This window comes from Dermacentor albipictus, chromosome 3 (assembly GCF_038994185.2).
Source record: "Dermacentor albipictus isolate Rhodes 1998 colony chromosome 3, USDA_Dalb.pri_finalv2, whole genome shotgun sequence".
Lineage (NCBI taxonomy): Eukaryota > Metazoa > Arthropoda > Arachnida > Ixodida > Ixodidae > Dermacentor > Dermacentor albipictus.
The window spans coordinates 74,353-93,250 of record NC_091823.1 but is presented as its reverse complement, the minus strand read 5'-3'; the positions used below and the strand labels follow the sequence as shown (position 1 = coordinate 93,250).

At 44.0% G+C, this 18,898-nt stretch overlaps 2 protein-coding genes across 3 annotated transcripts in view; one reads left to right on the top strand and one right to left on the bottom strand.

Annotated features, from left to right (window-relative positions):
* The window catches only part of LOC139057129 (uncharacterized), a 118,682-nt gene that overhangs the window by 44,152 nt on the left and 55,632 nt on the right, over positions 1-18,898 (top strand). The gene's annotated exons all lie outside the window — the stretch shown is intronic.
* On the bottom strand, positions 1,480-13,859 carry LOC139057130 (uncharacterized). The gene is made up of 11 exons (XM_070534909.1): positions 13,843-13,859; positions 8,014-8,094; positions 5,783-5,860; positions 5,037-5,102; positions 4,930-4,974; positions 4,761-4,847; positions 4,655-4,705; positions 4,266-4,319; positions 3,166-3,804; positions 2,202-2,361; positions 1,480-1,569 (listed from the first exon to the last, which is right to left on the bottom strand). The coding sequence occupies exons 1-9, from the start codon at positions 13,853-13,855 to the stop codon at positions 3,599-3,601; spliced, it is 681 nt and encodes a 226-aa protein (XP_070391010.1). The 5' UTR covers positions 13,856-13,859; the 3' UTR covers positions 1,480-1,569; positions 2,202-2,361; positions 3,166-3,598.

Sequence of the window (18,898 nt, the reverse complement as noted above, 5' to 3'; positions counted from 1 at the left end):
CGGAAATTACCGACGAAGAGTCTATATCTGAATATAGTTGCTCTACTGCTTCGAAACGGTTAAATTATAAGGCGAAAGCTAAGCAAGCTAGCAAGAATGAGATAAAGGTTACAACGTGCCCAGGAAACTTTGCTTTCGCAATTCAACCAGGTTTACCCAGAGCTAAGCCACAGCCATTTTTTTTCTCCTTGTTAATAAATGACGGCTATGGATGTCTGTGAAATGGTCTGTTATTCATTTTGGTTACTTGATGTAAGCCCTAAGTGCAGGCAATACCGGAAGGGTGAGCTCGTTTGCGTTTTGCAACCACGTGCTGCGTTTTGCGTTTATACTGTGGTCAGCGATAATTTCCATACCCAGCCTGTCACTCGTTAGATTTTTCATAAATTTTCTGACGTCTCTTGTACATTGCACTCGACGAATATTTCAGCAATAGCTGCGATATTGTTTACATGTAGCTTTGATTCTGGGTCTGAATCTCTTGTTGTATGTTAGTGAAATTTGCTGACGTGTTTTGTAGTACCTGGCCATTTTACAAGTTTTACTTTCCGCACTCCACGTAGAAGTTGAAGCCATACGTACTTATTTCATTTTCAACTGCACTGCTTGCGCATATTTCTTCATTATAGGCTTGGGAGAGCTTGCGACGGATTAATGTGGCTGCTAGTGTCTTAACATGCATTCCCAGACAACGCACTGACGTCCCGAGTATGTCCTCAGTATGCCCCCTCAAGGACATTGCAACGTCCTGAAGACACCCTCTACTGGTCCTTGCAAAGGCCTAGAAAGGTCCTCATGTCCGGCCTCGGCACATCCTCGGAACATCCCCAGATAGCCCACAAGGATTTTTCTAGGATGTTTTGAGGACTTATTAGGGTGCACTGTAGGCTTCCTTGAATGCAGAATTTTTGCATTCAATAACGTCATTTAGCTTTTAACAGAACATAACACTAAGGCATGCTTATGGGCTGCACATATTGCTGCGTCCAGAAGTCGATCATAATGAATGGAATGCCTTGGTAGCCTCGGCTTGCTGGGTAATATACAAGGCTAATTTACACATATTGAACAGCCAATGCTGACAGGGCATTACGTGACAAAAGTAGCACAAGCTCTTGCCATGATCAGCTAGTTTTCAACACATATGCACAGTAAGGTTTGGTGCTGCTTAATTGCCTGACGTGTGGTTGTAAATTGAATTGGCTACTTCATCTATCGCACGAAACTCAATATTGAAGGTGACATCAGCACCTTGCCCAGATAATGTCAATTCTGCCTTTTGCATCATGGATGAAATTCTGGCTGTAAGAAAATGTAATTTTTCTGTACCAACGAAAATGAATCTACCTGGTTATAAAAAGTATCTGTAGCAGGCAATGCATACGGGTGATAGTCATGGCACCTGCTAAAGCAAACACAAATATAACCAGTTTCCCAATGACTAGAGTTTATTGTAAGACTGGTGGCACCTGCCAAGGCCAGCAATAATTCTTGAGCAAATTGACTCCTCTTGAAATCTTGAATTTTCAGGCATTTAATCAGAGAAATCCAAGTGCACATCCCGTGAGCCTAGAAGAAAATGTATACTGTGATGATGAGCACTGATAATGACAATGGTTCTACAAGAATATAAATATTTCAAGTACAGCAAAGTGCAACTTCTCGAACAGGCAGCCCATGCAGCTATGTTGGGTGCCAGACAGCATCCAAATTGTCATATGGGGATCAAACCCATAAGCACGAAAACACTCGCCTTCAAATGTTAAGTATTCATGTAGGATAATAATGTTTTGAGTATTTTTAACGATAGTCTGAATACCAAACTCGCCTTCAGATGTGGCAACCTTGGCCTGCTGTTTTCGAAGTTTTTCACCCGAGTGGCGCAGCCACACCTTAATTATACTCTCTACATCACTTCTTTTTGACGTGGGAAAATTTTGCATTACCGCCCCTGAAAGATCCACTGGAGATTACTTATACAACATTGTACGTATACAAGCTCAAAGCAAAACATTAACAGTATCCAGAAACAACAGGAAATTACATATTAGCCATCTTAGCTTGCCCAAGTACAATAGTACTTGGCTCAGCTTGACATTTACGAAGTATGTATACCTTTACAAGTTTGACTTTTGAAAGCTCGAAAGGAAATTATTCTACCAAGTTTCTTTTTACCGACAATATAAACATTCAGGCCTTACTTGTGATTGTGTCGGCCACCTGCAGTGCAGAAAAACTTTTCTTTCCTTTTTTGCCAAGCCAACTGTACTGCACTGCCACTTCTTGGCTTAGCAAAATTCCTAAAATGCGCCGTGTTGCGGGTCCTACGCTGCTGCCTCCAAGACCATGAAATTGCTGCATCTGTAAAACAAGGGTAGTGATGGGGAGGGGGCTTGTTGGTGAATCATTAGGAATACTTTTGATGTAGCGCTAAACGTAACATGGACACTAGGAGGCACATAAAAAGATAACACACAGTGCTACTAGCAACAACCTATTCTCAAAACCAGACCGCTTATGTACCATCAGTGGCAAGCAGACATAGATCACGTGGAAGCACTGAGACATGCACTATGAAAGTCGCACTGTCGAACCATATTCACGACCCACGATAATCTACCAGAACAAATTGTCACCGCTTATGCAGGAAGTCTAACTCCTTGTGAAACAACACTATTGATGGCTTGCTAATGCAAAATTCACTAAGTGCGTCGATATGCTCGGCCTCAGCAATCTGGCCAACAATAATCATGTTTTCGCCGTCATTGTTGCTGGATTTAAAGGTCACCTTATTGATTGTTGAGGCAGAGCATATCGACATACTTGGTGAATTTTGCATTAACAAGCCATCAATAGCGTTATTTCCCAAGGAGTTAGCTTTCCTGCGTAAGCATGACAATTTCGATAGTGTGATTTTCATAGCGCATGTCTCAGTGCTTCCACGAGATCTATGTCTGCTTGAGGCTGATGGTATAGAAGCAGTCTGGTTTTGAGAATAATCATTGTTGCTTGTAGCGCAGTGTGTTGTCCTTTTTACGTGCCTCCTAGTGCCCGTATTATGTTTTGCTCTGCACTACTATTCCTGTAAAACGTGCACTGGAATGTCAGTTTCATATATGCAAGTACATTTGATAGAGGAGGTAAAGAGAAGGAAAAATATCAGACCAGGCGTGTCCTTGTTCCTTCATTTGTTGATATCTCGGCATCAAATTCTTCGAATGCCTTGATGTCCTCGAATGGTTTTGGGACCACATCCTTTGCGGGCCCAACTGTCAAAGGGCCACTGCATAGCTGTTGTGCAATGGCATCAAGTTGGCACCCTTGGTGCTCAACCCTCATTAAAATTGTTTGCAAGATTTTGAAGACCTGGTGTTCGAAATCTACAAAGATTGAGGTAACAATAACAATGTAATAAAAATCTGCAGCTTACTGACATATTCGAAAAGAAATGTATGTAATCATTGTATTCTGCTAGCACTAGCTCATGGAGCTAGAACTTTGGTAACGAAGAAAATTGACAAAAAAGGCAATCATGCAATTAGCAATGAAACAAAAAATTTACATGTAAATGCAGAAGGTAGGCAAATGACATTCTAGTTTAGAATAAAGGGAAGTGAAACTGGAAAGGTTGTCTCATGTATGTAATGGTAGACCAGATGAATGGTGATATATAAAGGGAAGAGTAGGCAGTTGAGGGCAGCAGAGAATTATGCAGAGTGATGACGTCGAGAAATCCGCAGGCATAGGTTAGGTTTCGCAGATAAGCATACAGCCAATTTGAGATGCAAGGTAGAGGCCATCCACCTGTAGTAGACAAGGCAAGCTGACAATGAAAACTCGGATGATGCACACTCGTAGTTTCTTGTCTATTTCACATTGACAGCAAAAATCCATGTGCACAAAAGTCTTAAATTTTAGGGTGGTTGCTTGGGCTAGTTGATAATTCATGATCAAAAATAATGTTCAGCGCGGAGGACAGGGACTGCAAGAGATGACATACACAGCGCTGGCAAGGACTGCAAGAGACGACATATACAGCGCTGTGTATGTCGTCTCTCACAGTCCTTGTCCTTCGCGCTGTACATTATTTTTGATCTTAAATTTTGTCCAGGGTGTCACACTCAACTGTGATTTTGGATGCTAACCATTATGTTAAAAAAAGCCCAAAGAATCCAGGCATGCATTATGCACAGGCAGAATACATAGCACTAGAAAGCATCTCAAATTAGAACACCAGTCTAATAAAATGTAGTTTTTTTGCTTACCAGATGGCCCATTTACGGTTGAAACCGACCTGCTTGTGGGCCTTGAGGTAGGTGCTGCAAGTTATTTAGCAACTGGGAGTTAATTTCCCGCACAAGGTTCTTTGCCAATGAAATGTCCATCAATTGCAAAACAAGGTTTTCTAGTTCACAAGTTTGCAGTTGCATAGCATGTGAACGTCGAGGTTGCATTATGAATGTAATCACATTTTGCAAGCGCATTCAGCAGTATTGCCTAATTAAATTGCAACGGAATCTACTCTCTGCTGTACCAAAATGCAATACATACTGCAATAGTCATGCAATAGTCATGCCCTGTTGTATGAGAGAGCATGGCCAAACTTAGCATTCAAATTATCACTTAGTATGAACTAAAAGTAACAAGCACTTACTAGACAGTACATCAGCAGTGGGAAATGAAGCCCTGCTCAGCCCATATGATCCTGCAAGTTATGGCAAGATAAGTAACAGCAGTGCAATCAATATACTTAGTCTTACCTGATCGTGAGAAGTCATTTCTTGGCTGAGAGGCAGCTGTGAGAGGCGAGCGGGCATGGGTGCTAGTTTTGTGGCGTCTCTCCAACCCTATTCGCAAAGACAAGTGTCGATGCAACAAAGGGAATAAATTGGCATGCCATGGTACTAGAACATGATGCACTCAACCTACCTAAATGTTCATGCTCAAATGGCTGGCTCCTACAGTCGTAATGGCCTTCAAAAGAAACAGTACAAATATAGTATTGGAGCTGATTTCGATAGCCATGCATACCTTACCTGAGCTTGGTGTCGGCGTTCGATTAACACACGGCCACAAGCCTGGCAAGTCACTCTGAGCGTTGTCTGCAATTTCACCAAAATAGAAGCAATACACTGCAGTTTCGAATAAAATTATCACATTGACAAAATGTGTGCATTTTAGAAGAGTCTGCAAATTCAAATCTACCTTCTCCACCTGGCGTTGAGATGCAACTTAAACTGCTGCTTTCTGCAATGTAACGTGCATTTAGCGTTGGACTCATAATGAGCAATTTTGCAAACTCAATATAAATGGCTCAGTCAGCTACACCCCACTGCTTGTAGCAAAGAAAACCTGCCATAAAATGTGAGAACACGTAGTGAGAGTATGTCTATAGGTTGTATTCGTTTACTCAAAGTGTTGAAATATGTACACACACATATGGTAGCATAAGTAGCAACTTTCGGGTGACCACTCAGACTACACCGAATCCATGCAGCCATCATATTAAATTTTTGTGCAGCTGGCCCCTTGTGAAAAGATGCTTGTGCGTTTTTGACTAAATGAAAATTCTGAGATATCCAACAAAGATTTAAAGATTTGCCCCGTTGGCACCTGCATGATACATAACTTGTTTTGCTTTGTGGTGATTTTTGATTTTGTCAGTTAAATCAGCAGCACAATATGTATTAGTCGATGATGGACAAAGACTTTAAAAATAATTATACAGAATATGCAAGGTTAAACTTTGTTCAGCCACTTTAAGACAAACTAGAGGTCTTACCATCACATTCAGGACGCCGTGGAAAGCTCTGCTGCAGTGGCTCCCTTGCAGAACACTCAGGACTACCATGCATTCTTTCTGCACAAGAACACAAGGCAGCACTTCAGCTGGGCCCAATTGCTTGTAATTCTTAATTTAATTTTATGTAATTCACAATTCTTAATTGTAATTGCTTGTAATTTATAACTAAATGCCAGAACATGTGGTAAAAGTTTGTAGGTTGTTTTCATTTATGAAAAGTGTCAAAGTATGTAAACAACGAAAAGGGGATTAACTGAGGGGCCCGGATAATCACGAGAAGCCTACAAACAAAGACACCAAGGAAAACATGGGGGAAATTACTTGTAGTTACTAATGGAATTAAAGAAATCATTAATTAATGGAAATGAAGGTGGATGAAAAAACAACTTGCCACAGGTGGGGAACGATCCCACGTCTTCGGATTATGGGTGCGACGCTCTAACCAATGGAGTTACCGCAGTGCCGTTTCCCCATCCACTTTCTGGGGTATTTACCTTGGGAGTGTTAGCTAGCGCCGCCGCTCACAAACCTTGGCAGCGGATGTGGAACATCCTTTCTGCTGCAGGCGTCACGAGTACGTGATCTTTTTGGGTGAAGGCAACTGGTCAATGAACCCCCACATGCTACCTGAAGGCACCAATCTTGCCAGATTCGAGACCCTCAAGTGGTCAATAAACCCATGCATGCTACCTGAAAGTATCGATGCTGCCGGATTCCAGACCCTCATTGAGGGTCTCGAATCTGGCAACATCGATGCCTTCAGGTGGCATGGAGTGTCACGAATCTGGCACATTGATGCCTTCAGGAAGCACGCGTGGGTTTATTGACCAGTTGCCTTCAACCAAAAAAATCACGTACTCATGACGCCTGCGGCAAAAAGGATGTTCCAATCAGCCGCCAAGGTTTGCGAGTGGTAGCACTTGCTAACACTCCCAAGGTTACTTGTAGTAAACAAATACCCAAGAAAGTAGATGGGGAAATGGCACTGCGGTAGCTCAATTGGCTAGAGCATCGCATGCGTAACGCGAAGACGGATCATTCCCCACCTGTGGCAAGTTGTTTTTTCATCCACCTTCATTGCCATTAATTTATCATTTCCTTAATTCAATTAGTGCATACAAATAATTTCCCTAAGTTGTCCTTGCAGTCTTTGTTTGTTGGCTTTTCAAAATATGTAAACAGACACTTCACAGACACATTCTCATTTATGTTGTACCGAGATAATTTTTCTATTAATAACGAATGTGGCACAACATGAAATGCTTTTCAGAAGTCAAGAAATATACAATCGACAGAATGTCCTATATCCCGTACACTCGTTAAGTGATGAACGAATTCTGTAATCTGGGTGACACACGAGCAACCGCTGCGAAAACCATGCTGACGGGTATTTAACAATGAGCATGCACTAAGATGACTCATTAGTATAAAACTTCTGCTCTAAAACTTTACATGTCACACTGGTCAAAGACACTGGTCAATAATTTGAAACAATATTTAAAAGTCCCGATTTAAGTATAGGCACAACGTTTGCAAGTTTTCATTCATCAGGTAAAAATCAGTCCTATAATCACTTGGTGAAGAAAATCTGCAGCTACTTTGACAAAGAAAAAGCACAAGAAAAGAGCAGGATCGTGGGTAAACTGTCTGGTGTAGTAGCACTGTTTTCTTTCAAGCATTCCTAAGAATGACACGATTCCTCGCTCTTCAAATAGAACAGCTGCCATGGGTTTGGTACTGATAAAGTCAGGGCGATAGTTGGCCGGGCAAATGTTGCTTTCAGCAGTAGAAAATACCAAGCTGAAAAACGCCTTAAGGCACTTCACTTTCTCCAGACTATAGTGAACAATAATTCCGTCATGATGAAGTGGTGGGACGGACAACCCACCCTTCCTATTTTTTAAAATATATACTGCCAAAATCCTTTAGGGTGACCAAAGGACTAGAAGTAGGCAAATTTGACTTTTTGAACCAAGCTATTCATATCTTTTGTAATTTTTTTGAACTAATTCTTGCAATTATTTTCTTTTTAGGCATGCATATAGAGGTCTCTGTTCAACGCACCTGCGCACCTCTTTTATAAGCCATGGCTTGCTTTTGGTGCGATGTTTCATCAACACCCATGACAGCACGTATCTTTCAAGCAGATCAAAAAGGTTCTTTCAGCGTGCTGAAACACAAGCTAACCCAACACAAGCTAGTGGTCTTACCATTATATGCAGAGCGCTGTGGAACGTTCCACGACTGCAGTGGCTCCTTTCCAGACCGCTTTGCAGTACCATGCATTCTTTCTGCACAAGAACATAAGGTATAACTTGGAAAGAATTCTGCTCGTTGCAATCATAACAGTGGTACTTGTTTATAGTATAAAAACATTTTGTAATACTAATGCTTCAGGTTCAATATTTAGACCCGTTAGGTGCACAGACAGCAATTGGGGCTTCTTTTAACTTAAGTTTAAGAAGTCCGAGAGTATGGGTAGTGGAGGCAAGGGTGAGTTAGTGAGTGAGTGAAGAAACTTTGTTATGAATGCCTGCAGAACGGTTAGCCTTCTCCTGTTAGGGAGGCGTCACCGTGACGCGGCCATGACGTCTTCGCGGTGTGTGGCGCCTCTACTTCGGCCGCGGCCGCACTACTTCCTTTGGTCGACCGCGCCTGCCCCTCTTTTGGGGTGGCAGCCTCCCTCCGGTTTCGCTCGGTCGTTGCCTTTCGAGGGCTGCCGAGATCTGCTGGATCGACGGACTGGGCTTGGACATCCTGGTCATAGCACCTCGTTGCGGCCTCGAGCCGCAGTGGGATCGTTGTTATCGTTGCAGCTTCGTGTGGATTTTTAGCACAGTCCCAAAGGTAAAAAAACTATACAGATCCCACGCACTGTGGGAATTGATGAAAGCAAAGCTTTCCGTGCCGGATTCTATGATTTGTGATGTTGACGGCTAAAGCTTAATTTCTTCAATGCTTAGGCTAACACGAGGGTAGTGAGTTGATGTTAAACGTTACCTCAATTGCCTGCACCACTGCAATTTTTCTGCGTAGTACACAGAACACACAGGGAGGGGTGTTTGCTTGACGCGTAGTTGTGCACCATATTTTATAACTTCTGAGAGGGTAGAGCGTTGCCATTTTTCTCACATGGCACGCATTGTGGCAGAAGTATTAAAATCGAATTGGATTATGGGGCTGTACTTTAATCCAAAACCACACTCGGATTATGAGGCAAGCCGTAGTGGCAGACTCCGGATTAATTTTGACACCGTGATGTTGTTTAAGATATGTCCCAAAATGTAAGTGCACTAGCTGGAGTTTTCTATTTCGCCCCTGTCGAAATACGGCTGCCGCGATTGGGACCACATCCGGCCACGACCTCTAGCATTGCAATAGCCGCACAGCTACCGCTGTGGGCTCAGAACTGTTGATTTGACGGTCGACCGCTCCGTAGTGTTGCCCAGACCCTGCAGTGGGCTTTAATTAATGCGGCTGTGCTTCAGCACGCCCTGCGTAATTTGTCCGCTTGACATATCTGCATGGCGTTTGTTTTTCAGAAATAGCAGCAACGTACTGCACCATATCTTGAACTTAAGCGTATCCTGTTTCCCTGCAACTGCTGTCGTGTAGTAGTGGTGCTTCCCAGTATGTCTATCAACCGGGAAAACCGGGAATTCTCAGGGATTTTGAGTAGTCTGGACAAGCTCATGGACAACTCATGGAATTTGTGCCGCTATCAGGGAAAATTAGCTGCAATTTTATTGAAAGGGTCGAAAGTAATGCTGGCTCGAGTAACAGTCAGGAATCGTAATGAATCGTCTTTGACCACCTGTCGTCGGCTGGAGAGCTGCCAGTGTACAGTCAACGACCGACTTTCCGTATTCCCGACAATTTGGACGGCTTCACGGCACCACCACGTACCCCACAGAGTCAATGTATCAGAACGTTTGATATTTTTGAAGCAAGAACTCTTCGCCGTCCGATTTTCCGGACGTTTTGTCGTGACCGCAGGTCCGAAACGGCATTAATCAAAGCCACCACCTCTGCCATTTTGATTACCTCGCCGCCTCGAACCGGCGCTCTTGCACGCAGATCCGCTGGCAGCCGTAACCACCACTGTGGCGACGTTCGCTATGCAGCTTCTTGCCGTTGGGTGCCGTGTTTTTTATTGAAAGAATTCGCTGCTGTCAGCAATGGCACGGGCTCCGCCTTTGCGGCCCTCGCGATTGGCTTAGGAGCTTGGAAAGCACGCTGCGTTGTATCATGCCGGTTCCCAAAAGTCAGCTTCGCCTCTGTACTGAAATGTTACTTGGTGTAGCATACGCAAAAGTATTGCAGTGAAGCATAACAAGCGTGGAAAGGGGCTATTGTCACGGTACACAGTATGTATTCCTTAATTATACACGCGTGCACCCGGTATTTCCTGTCAGAGTACGAGCACCCATATGCCTAATACGTGTATCGACATGCCTTCAAGGTGTTTTCGAATGTGCCTGTGGCGGTTTGAGCCCTCAAGGCCAGCAAATGACATGCATTTATTTTTTCCAACTGGCCGATTTTTCGGACGTTTTCGAGCCCCCTAGGGAGTTAGAAAAATCGCACGTGGAGTCTGCAACTGACCAAGAAGATGCATCAAATGGTCCGTGGGACGAAGGAGTGGCGGAAGGAGGACAAGAACTGAAAGGACCTGCGCATTGAGAAATGGGAAAGGAAGCGTGCTGCCGCCGTTTTGAAGGAGCTCGAGCTCAAAAAACGAACTGTTGGCTGATGCTGAGATGCAGGTGTCCTTCATCGAAACCAAAATAAACTCTTTAAAGCAGTGAAACATAACACTAAGGCGTCGTGCGCAGGCTGAGAGTATGTCAGGGCAGTTGAGGTTCACTTAATTACGAGCTGTTGAGAGAGAGTCTCAATTGTGACAAAGTTCGAGCCTCATAACCCATGAGCTTGCTATCAGTTGATAGAAATAGCTCATATTCGAAAATATTTGCTTCTGTATGCATCTCCTTTTTATTCGTATTTGAGAGTGTCCGACTCGATTTGAAATTTTTTTAGAAGACACTTTATTTGCTGTGCATTTTACTAACTCCTCCCTTCGATTCTCTTCTTGAATAACATAAACACTACTCCTTAGTATTCAAATTGGCATAAGTTTTTTTTTCTTCATATGCTTACTAGAGAGTGACAGCATCGGGCGATATGGTTTCAGCCTGTCTTGACATAAAACAGTTCTGAATCACTCAGGGAATTTTGCAAAGGCACTCGGGGAAAATCTGGAATACTCAGGGAACTTGTCAATGCCAACTTGGTAGACACCCTGTTTCCTTGCCTTCACACATCACCTCCCCCCTCTTTTATATTGGAACTGCCTCTTCTCCCTCTCCTCCTCTCTACAGTTCTATCTGTGTCCCATCTGGCCATGCACATTAGTAGAAAGGGAAGCGCTGTAGTTTCTGCAGTGCTTCTGCGGGGAGTCACGGATAATTACAGCTGTCAAGCAGCTAAAGTGACGACGGCCATGGAGCTCCAGAGGGCATTGTGCGCATTCAACCTGTTGGGGGGAAAACGAGTTTCTCCCATCGCCCTTTCTCTCTTACTTGCGCTGTCATCCATATACACCCTCTGAACTCATAGTCGCTCATAGCACTTCCGGACGACGAGCGATGCATTATAGATTTCCATAACTGAGCAATCGAGCGAAAAGAAAGTCCGACCTGTTCATGCGATGGCTCGTTTTGTCACTCAAAGCCGTCGCTCTGATGGCGTTTGGGCTTGATACCAAAGTACTTGTAAGTTGTGGCGAGTTCTACACAGCATTGTTGTCGAGGGAGTAGGTGGTCTATTAGTGAAAGACATGAGTTTAGTTTTGGAAATATTTAATGGCATTAACAAATTAGAACACCATGCACATATCACTTCTAGGCCAGTTTTTACTAAGTGGCTATGAGTGTTACTTGTTGCACATTGATACAATATACAATCATCTGCAAATAGTCTGATTTTGTTCCTCACGTACCTGGGTAAATCATTAATATAGATTGGAGAGAGTAAAGGTCCAAGTATGCTGCCTTGTGGTACTCCAGACGTAACATCAGCATAAGATGAGGTAGAATTGTTAACTGATGTAAACTTAATTCTAGATGAGAGCAAATTGATGATCCATGCAATTATATTAGAGTGAATGTTAAGTTGTAAAAATTCAAGTAACAACCTAGTGTCTGGAATGCGATCAAATGCCTTAGAAAAATATAAAAGTATTGCATCAACTTGAAACCCAGCGTGTATGTCGTTAATAAATCCGGGAAGTAGGGTGTCGCATGAGTAGCTCTCGCAAAAACTGTGCTGATGCTTGAAAATAATGTTATGCTCTTCAAGGAAGTTGATGACTTGACTGTGTATGATATGTTCAAGTAATTTACGAGTAGTGCTGGTTAAGGAGATTGGGCAATAATTAAGTGGAGAAACACAATCGCCTCATTTGAAAATTGGTATTATTACGGCGAAGCGGTATACCTCTACCATCCAATGAAATGTTCGTGTTGGCCTGGTAAGCAAAAAACTCCCCATACATGGGCCGATCCCGGAGATAGTGCAATGCCGGGCCGACCCGCAGCGGAGGTTAAGCAGGCGTTATCCAAGCACATTCTCCTGTGAACTGGCCTTCCTCCATGTACGACGGGTGCACCACATCCATTGTGGCTTTTGAGTCGCGAAGTACCCGACACGGCTTGCCGTTTACCATGAGGTCTCGAATGTACGGTTCTAGCAATTTCAGATTTTCCTCATTGCTACTTAGTGACATCAACACTAGTTTGGGATTTTTGCACCCCATGGATATATGCCCCATTTCTTAGCAGTTGTAGCAAACTACTTGTTTCTTTGCCTCGAAAGCTTTTTCTTTTGCCTTTCTGCCCTGTTGTCGGGTGACTCCTCCTTTCCCTTGCTGTTCTTGTCACTATTTTTCACCGAATCTGACCTTTCCTTTGATTTGTACTGACTCAACTTTGACCATCGCTCTGGCTTGTCGGGACTGTATTTATTCATCTCCTTAGGAGCTTCTTCGCCTTCGAACGCACGGCGAGTTAAATATCCCTTAGCGAGATTGGCCGCTCTCGTGAGTGTCCGCACCTGGCTTATCCTGAACCCAATACTTGATGTTTTCGGGCGGCTGGCGGAAGAACTGTTCTAATGCAACGTACTGCATTGTCTTTTCTGTGTCGCCGAGTGCACTCGCTTCTCTGAACCATTCTTTCAGGTTTACCTCCAAAGTGTATGCGAAGTCTGAGTATGACTCACTTATGGTTTTCTCGAGTTCCCTGAATTTTCACCTGAGTGCTTCTGCTGATAATCTATACTTTTTAAGCAGACTCGCTTTGAATTTATCAAAGTCCTCTGCTTCTTTCCCCATGCGGGCAATGATATCAGCTACTTCAAGTGGCAGCAACTTAAGCAAGCGTTGCGGCCGTGTGCTTCTTGCAAATTTTGCCTTCTCACCTGGGCGCTCAAACTGCGCTAGAAAAAGACCTATCTCCCCTACTACTGTGTCGGATGCCATCAAGTCTCATTCTGCGTTCGCTTTCTCGTGCCTCTGTGCTAGGTCTTTCAGTATTTTCAGCCTTCAGAAACTCAATATCTAGGCGCCTCATTTCGATTGTGTCGCGTGCAGCACGGTTGCGCTCTTCTTTATCCTCAAATGCTGCCCGCTCGAGCTCTTTTTCTTGTAGGCGCTTGCGCTCTTCCTCCTTACGTGTAGTGCTCTATAGGCATTCCTTCAGTTCGTTGTCTGCCCCGATTGCTTCGATCGCCTCAATCATCTCTGGCTTTCTCTTCGATTCGGCAGTTTGGAGGCTCAACTCTCTGGCCAAGTTAAACAACTCCAGCTTGTTTAGTGTGTTCAAGTTCACGGCTGGCTTTAGTGCTGCTAAATCTTCACCCTATAACAACCGCAACATACTCAAAACTTCCGTGAATGGCTAAAGAAAAATCACTGCTTTGTACTTCCCTAAAATATATGTAAAGCCAAGTGATATCTCGGTGAAAAGCCATGCACTCACCATATGCAGTCATGAATCCTGACACCTTCCTTCGCAAGCTGTCACCAGGACAAAGAGGAAACAGTCTCTTAGATGTCATCCAGTGTTGGGCAGATGAGCAAGATTGCTAAACAGTTGAATTTATTCCTGGCAAGCCAACTGCCTCTGTCCAGAGAAATTTGGGCAACGCTCACACGGAATGAACTGCCTTAGCGTTTCACACATGCATTTGGTTTTTGCCGCTTGTGCACTGCATTGTGTACGAACCATGCACTGGTGCGTTTATGCTAACAATGAGGTGACAGGTAAATGCACGTACAGGACTAACAGAAATACTCTGAAATATTGAGGTAAAAAAAATCTTGTGTCTAATGTAAGGCTTTTGCACAGAAGTATTGTAGAAAAGAATAACAGTGTTTCATAAAGCCATGGCTTTGCTGCGGTAGCAATTTCACCAACATAGAATACGGCCATGACGTAAAAAAAACAGTAAACATTTCCTGCACACAAGTTCTGCACAAACCACATTGATGGACCCTAGGAAGAGCACAACTTTGCAAGTGATTTGACGATGCAGATGACAGGCAGAATCGTTCCAATGCCACGAAAAAAATCCAGCACTTGCACTGTACCAAGTTAAAAAAATGGAGTAGTTGCCTCTAGATCACGAAACATGCCTTGGCGTTGCACAGCAGATTCCTAAAGTTCCACCAGACACACACACGCACAACCAAGCAGCTTCCGATGCCTGTACAGTCTCCAGATGATAGCAGCAGCGGTTTACGATGGAATGGCCTCCACTTATTCTGCATGAAAATAAAAGTGCACAATGATAAAAAAAACGGGAGATTTAGCAAAACACGCGTACAAGCTTGCTTTGTCGATAATGATCAAGCCATTGCACAATCAACGTCCTTTTCATTTGAGTGGCGACCTGAAGGGGCCAGTAATGCTGTAGACAGCTAGTTTTAGCTTTAAAAGGGCACTTTTACAATCAAATCAGATCCAAAAATGTGGTGACGCTTGGAAAATCTGCATGCACAGCACTATAGTGCATCACCCAGGTCTCCCAATCCTTTCTTGTCTAGTGTGTGTCCCTACATTCACTTTACTCAGGTACGGCTGTGCTGTCAAGATCGTTACCGATGGGGGAGCTTCCTGTTTATACAGCAGAAGCGATACTCATATCTATAGAGATCAAACTTCAAGGGTCCCAAAAAACTTGAAGAATGCAAACATTATACTAATCCACAAAAAGGGAGACGTTAAAGAATCGAAAAACTATAGGGCCATTAGCTTACTCCCAGTATTATATAAAATATTCACCAAGATAACTCGCAATAAAATAAGGGCAACACTAAACTTTTCCCAACCAAGGGAACAGTATGCTGAATATTTTGCAAAATTACTTATCTGAAAGAAAGTTCCGCATTAGAATTGGCAATGTACTATCGCGCACTTTTATTCAAGAAAACGGTGTACCACAGGGAGGAGTGCTAAGTTGCACACTTTTTATAATCAAAATGAACTCTCTCCGCTCTGTTATACCATCAATGGTATCGTATTCTGTCTATGTGGACGACATCCAAATCAGCTTTAAATCTTGCAACCTGTCCATATGTGAACGCCAGATACAGTTGAGTGTTAATCGGCTCACGAAATGGGCAGACGAAAACGGGTTTCGATTCAATGCAGAAAAGACTTCCTGTGTGCTGTTTTCCAGACGAAGAGGTGTATGTCCTGACCCTTGCATTACCATGCATGGGAGAAACCTGGTAAATAGAAAAGAACAAAAATTTCTTGGTATAACATTCGATAGTAAGCTAACCTTCACGCAGCATATAAAACAGCTGAAGCTGAAATGTCTTAAAACCATGAACCTTTTAAAGATTTTATCCCATCAGTCGTGGGGAACAGATAGGTATTGCCTCCTATCTCTTTTTAAAAGCCTTGTGTTGTCACGCATAGACTACGGATGTATCGTTTACCAGTCTGCTTCAAAGACAACACTTAAGCAACTCGATCCTGTCTATCACTTAGGTATCCGCCTAGCTCTTGGTGCCTTTAGGACGAGCCCCGTCCAAAGTCTATACGCAGAATCGGATCAGTGGCCGCTGCATTATCAACGTACATATCTGGGAGTCACCTATGCAATAAGAATCATGTCACTAAAACACCACCCATGCAAAGCACTCATAAGTGATCAGTCCACAAACCAGTTGTACTTAAACAGGCCTTCACACGCCCCACCGTTCCCGTTGGCAGTAATATCTGTCGCGGAAGAACTCGGAGTACTTTTCACAGATCTACAGGAAAGCGACAATGTTGAACCTATTCCACCCTGGGAACAATGTACAGTTACCTGTGACTTGTCCTTTAGAGAACTGAACAAAAAGAGTTGTCCAAGTGCCCTCATCCAGCAACATTTCTTGGCCCTTGAAGACAAGTATAGATCAACGGCATTTTTCACTGATGCTTCGAAGTCGGCAACTTCGGTATCATGTGCAGCCCATGGCCCAAACTTCTCCAACGCTAAAACCTTACATAACCATAGCAGCATTTTTACAGCCGAAGCGTACAGTATCCTGATCACTGTTGAATGCATAGTGCAGCACAAGATACAAAAGTCCATAATATACACAGATTCCTTAAGTGTTGTCACAGCCCTGTCCTGTGGCAAAACAAGCCGAAACCCTGTATTAAACATGCTCCTTAAACACATTCACCTAGCATATAAACAAAACCTAGCTCTTGTTGTATGCTGGGTGCCAGGACACTCTGGGATTGCAGGCAATGAAATGGCAGACAAGAATGCTGGACAAGCGGCTCATCGGGATATTATTGATGTAAGCTGGGTACCTGGTGTAGATATGAAACCTGCTGTACGAAAGGTGCTTCATAACCATTGGCAAGCTGAGTGGGACAAGCAAGTGGAAAATAAGCTGCACCTGCTTAAACCGCGATTAAGCAAACCTTTCCCACTGAAGCTTGATAGGCACACCGAAGTCGTCCTAGCACGACTCAGAATAGGACACACTTATGGCACACACAAACACCTACCGACTGCAACTGACCCCCCGACGTGCACGCGCTGCGGTGAGAACTTAACCGTCCTACATATCCTCATTCAATGTCCCGAACTTCACCGAGAGCGATTAGCTCATTTTAAGGAACTCTACACACACCATATACCACCCCATCCCTCGATGTTCTTATCAGAAGATGCACTTTTTAACTTTAAAAGAGTGCTTAATTATCTTGCTCAAGCTAACTTTCTAGATATAATCTCATTCCATGCTAACCATCAGACTGTGCCTCACAGGTGAAGTACAGTCTGACGCACATAAGTATGTCTGAGCTCTTGCACTTCTTGCGTAGGCAAGAATTGTACAGCAAGGGACTCGGGCAATCCGCAACAATTTACCATGTGTCCCTATAACCTATAATTTTAGAATTCATCCACCAGTATTTATAGATTTCTTTTACGTGTAGGCCTCTATACAGCCTCTATTTTAAGTCACAGCACCAAACCCACAATTTTACTAAACAAAAACCATATGTCCTGGCGCTCTTTGGCCTTAGATGCCCTTGCGCCATTAAACTCCAATCATCATCATCAATTAATCACAGGGAACCCTGATCATGAGAATGTAATTCACAGAATAAAAATGGGTTGGAGCACATGCGGCAGACATTGTCATCTCCTGACTGGAAACTTACCATTATCATTGATAAGGAAGGTGTACAATCAGTGCATTTTATCTACTGCTGACATATGGGGTGGAAACTTGCAGACTGACAAAGAAGCTTGAGAACAAGTTAAAGACTGCGCAAAGAGCAATGTAACGAAGAATTCTAGGCATAACGTTACGAGACGGAAAGAGGTAACCTAATGTGCAGGTTAAATAACCGGCGAACCATTAGGGTTACAGGATGGGTGCTGTCAGGATTGGGGGCTCAATCCCTTCGTCCGTGGTCCTTTGCCAAGATTGGAGTACGGCATGAATTCGAAGGTAGCTGGCCCATGCCGTCGTCCAACTTATTTACGCTGAGATCGTTGATGAAGTGAAGAACTGCTTCTCATCGAGAACGAGGAAAAAGGGTTTATTTACAGAAATTAAATCAGTCTAACATGACTGCTTGAGAAAAAGAGTAACAGTCCAACATGACTGCATGAGAGAAGTGACTCAGTCTAACATGACTGCTCAAGAGAAGTGTGTCCTCAGCATTCGCACAACCACAGTTTTTATACACTCGATCCGCCGGTCCTACGACGCGGCGACTGTTCGTTTACACATCACCAACTCGCAGCTGCTCTGAAGATCAGTTTACGTACACAAAGGCAACCGCGCTCTGTTCACAGAGGCAACCGCGCGGGGTGCCGTTCCGGGAAACTATCGCCGCTGATCGAGGGTCGCTCGTTGTTCCGTGCTAGGCCGAAGCGTGAGACGCTCAAAATACGTCGTCCCCACGGCAGCTTGTCCAGCGTTTCAAATCAGCTCCGCATTGGGGAACTCCGGAATCATTGTTCACGCACCGAACTAGTCCCGTCACAATGTCGAAGGGGCTGGAGGAAGGCGGCGGATTCCAACGCAAAGGCCGCTTCTTTGAACGCCTCCCAGCTGCAGCGACGGAGAGGGAGAGGTGCGCGTCTTGCACCCCTTGTCGTAATCGGGTGGCAAGGTGGCAATCTTGTTGCGCAACTCGCCATTCTTGACAGCGCCTCCATGGCCCGAAAAGCCTCGACTGTCTAGCGCTGACAACCGCTAGGCAGGAAGAGAACGGCTTCTGGTCAGGGGGGGGGGGGGGGGATTGATGTCTTGGCTCGCAGCGACCACTTGTGCATTGATGTCACCGCCCCAAAACATTCAACAAGGACAGGCAACTGCAAAATGAACCCCACAACACGGCTCTGCGCCGAGATGACGCGCATTGGCTCTCACTTTAGACTCGCTAGGCTTCAAAAAAAAAAAAACAACAACAACAACATAAGTGCAGAAACAAAAAAAAATGCTACATTTCACTATGCCAATTTCTGAAGCAAATTCCTGCTGACAAATTCAGCAATTAATGGAGG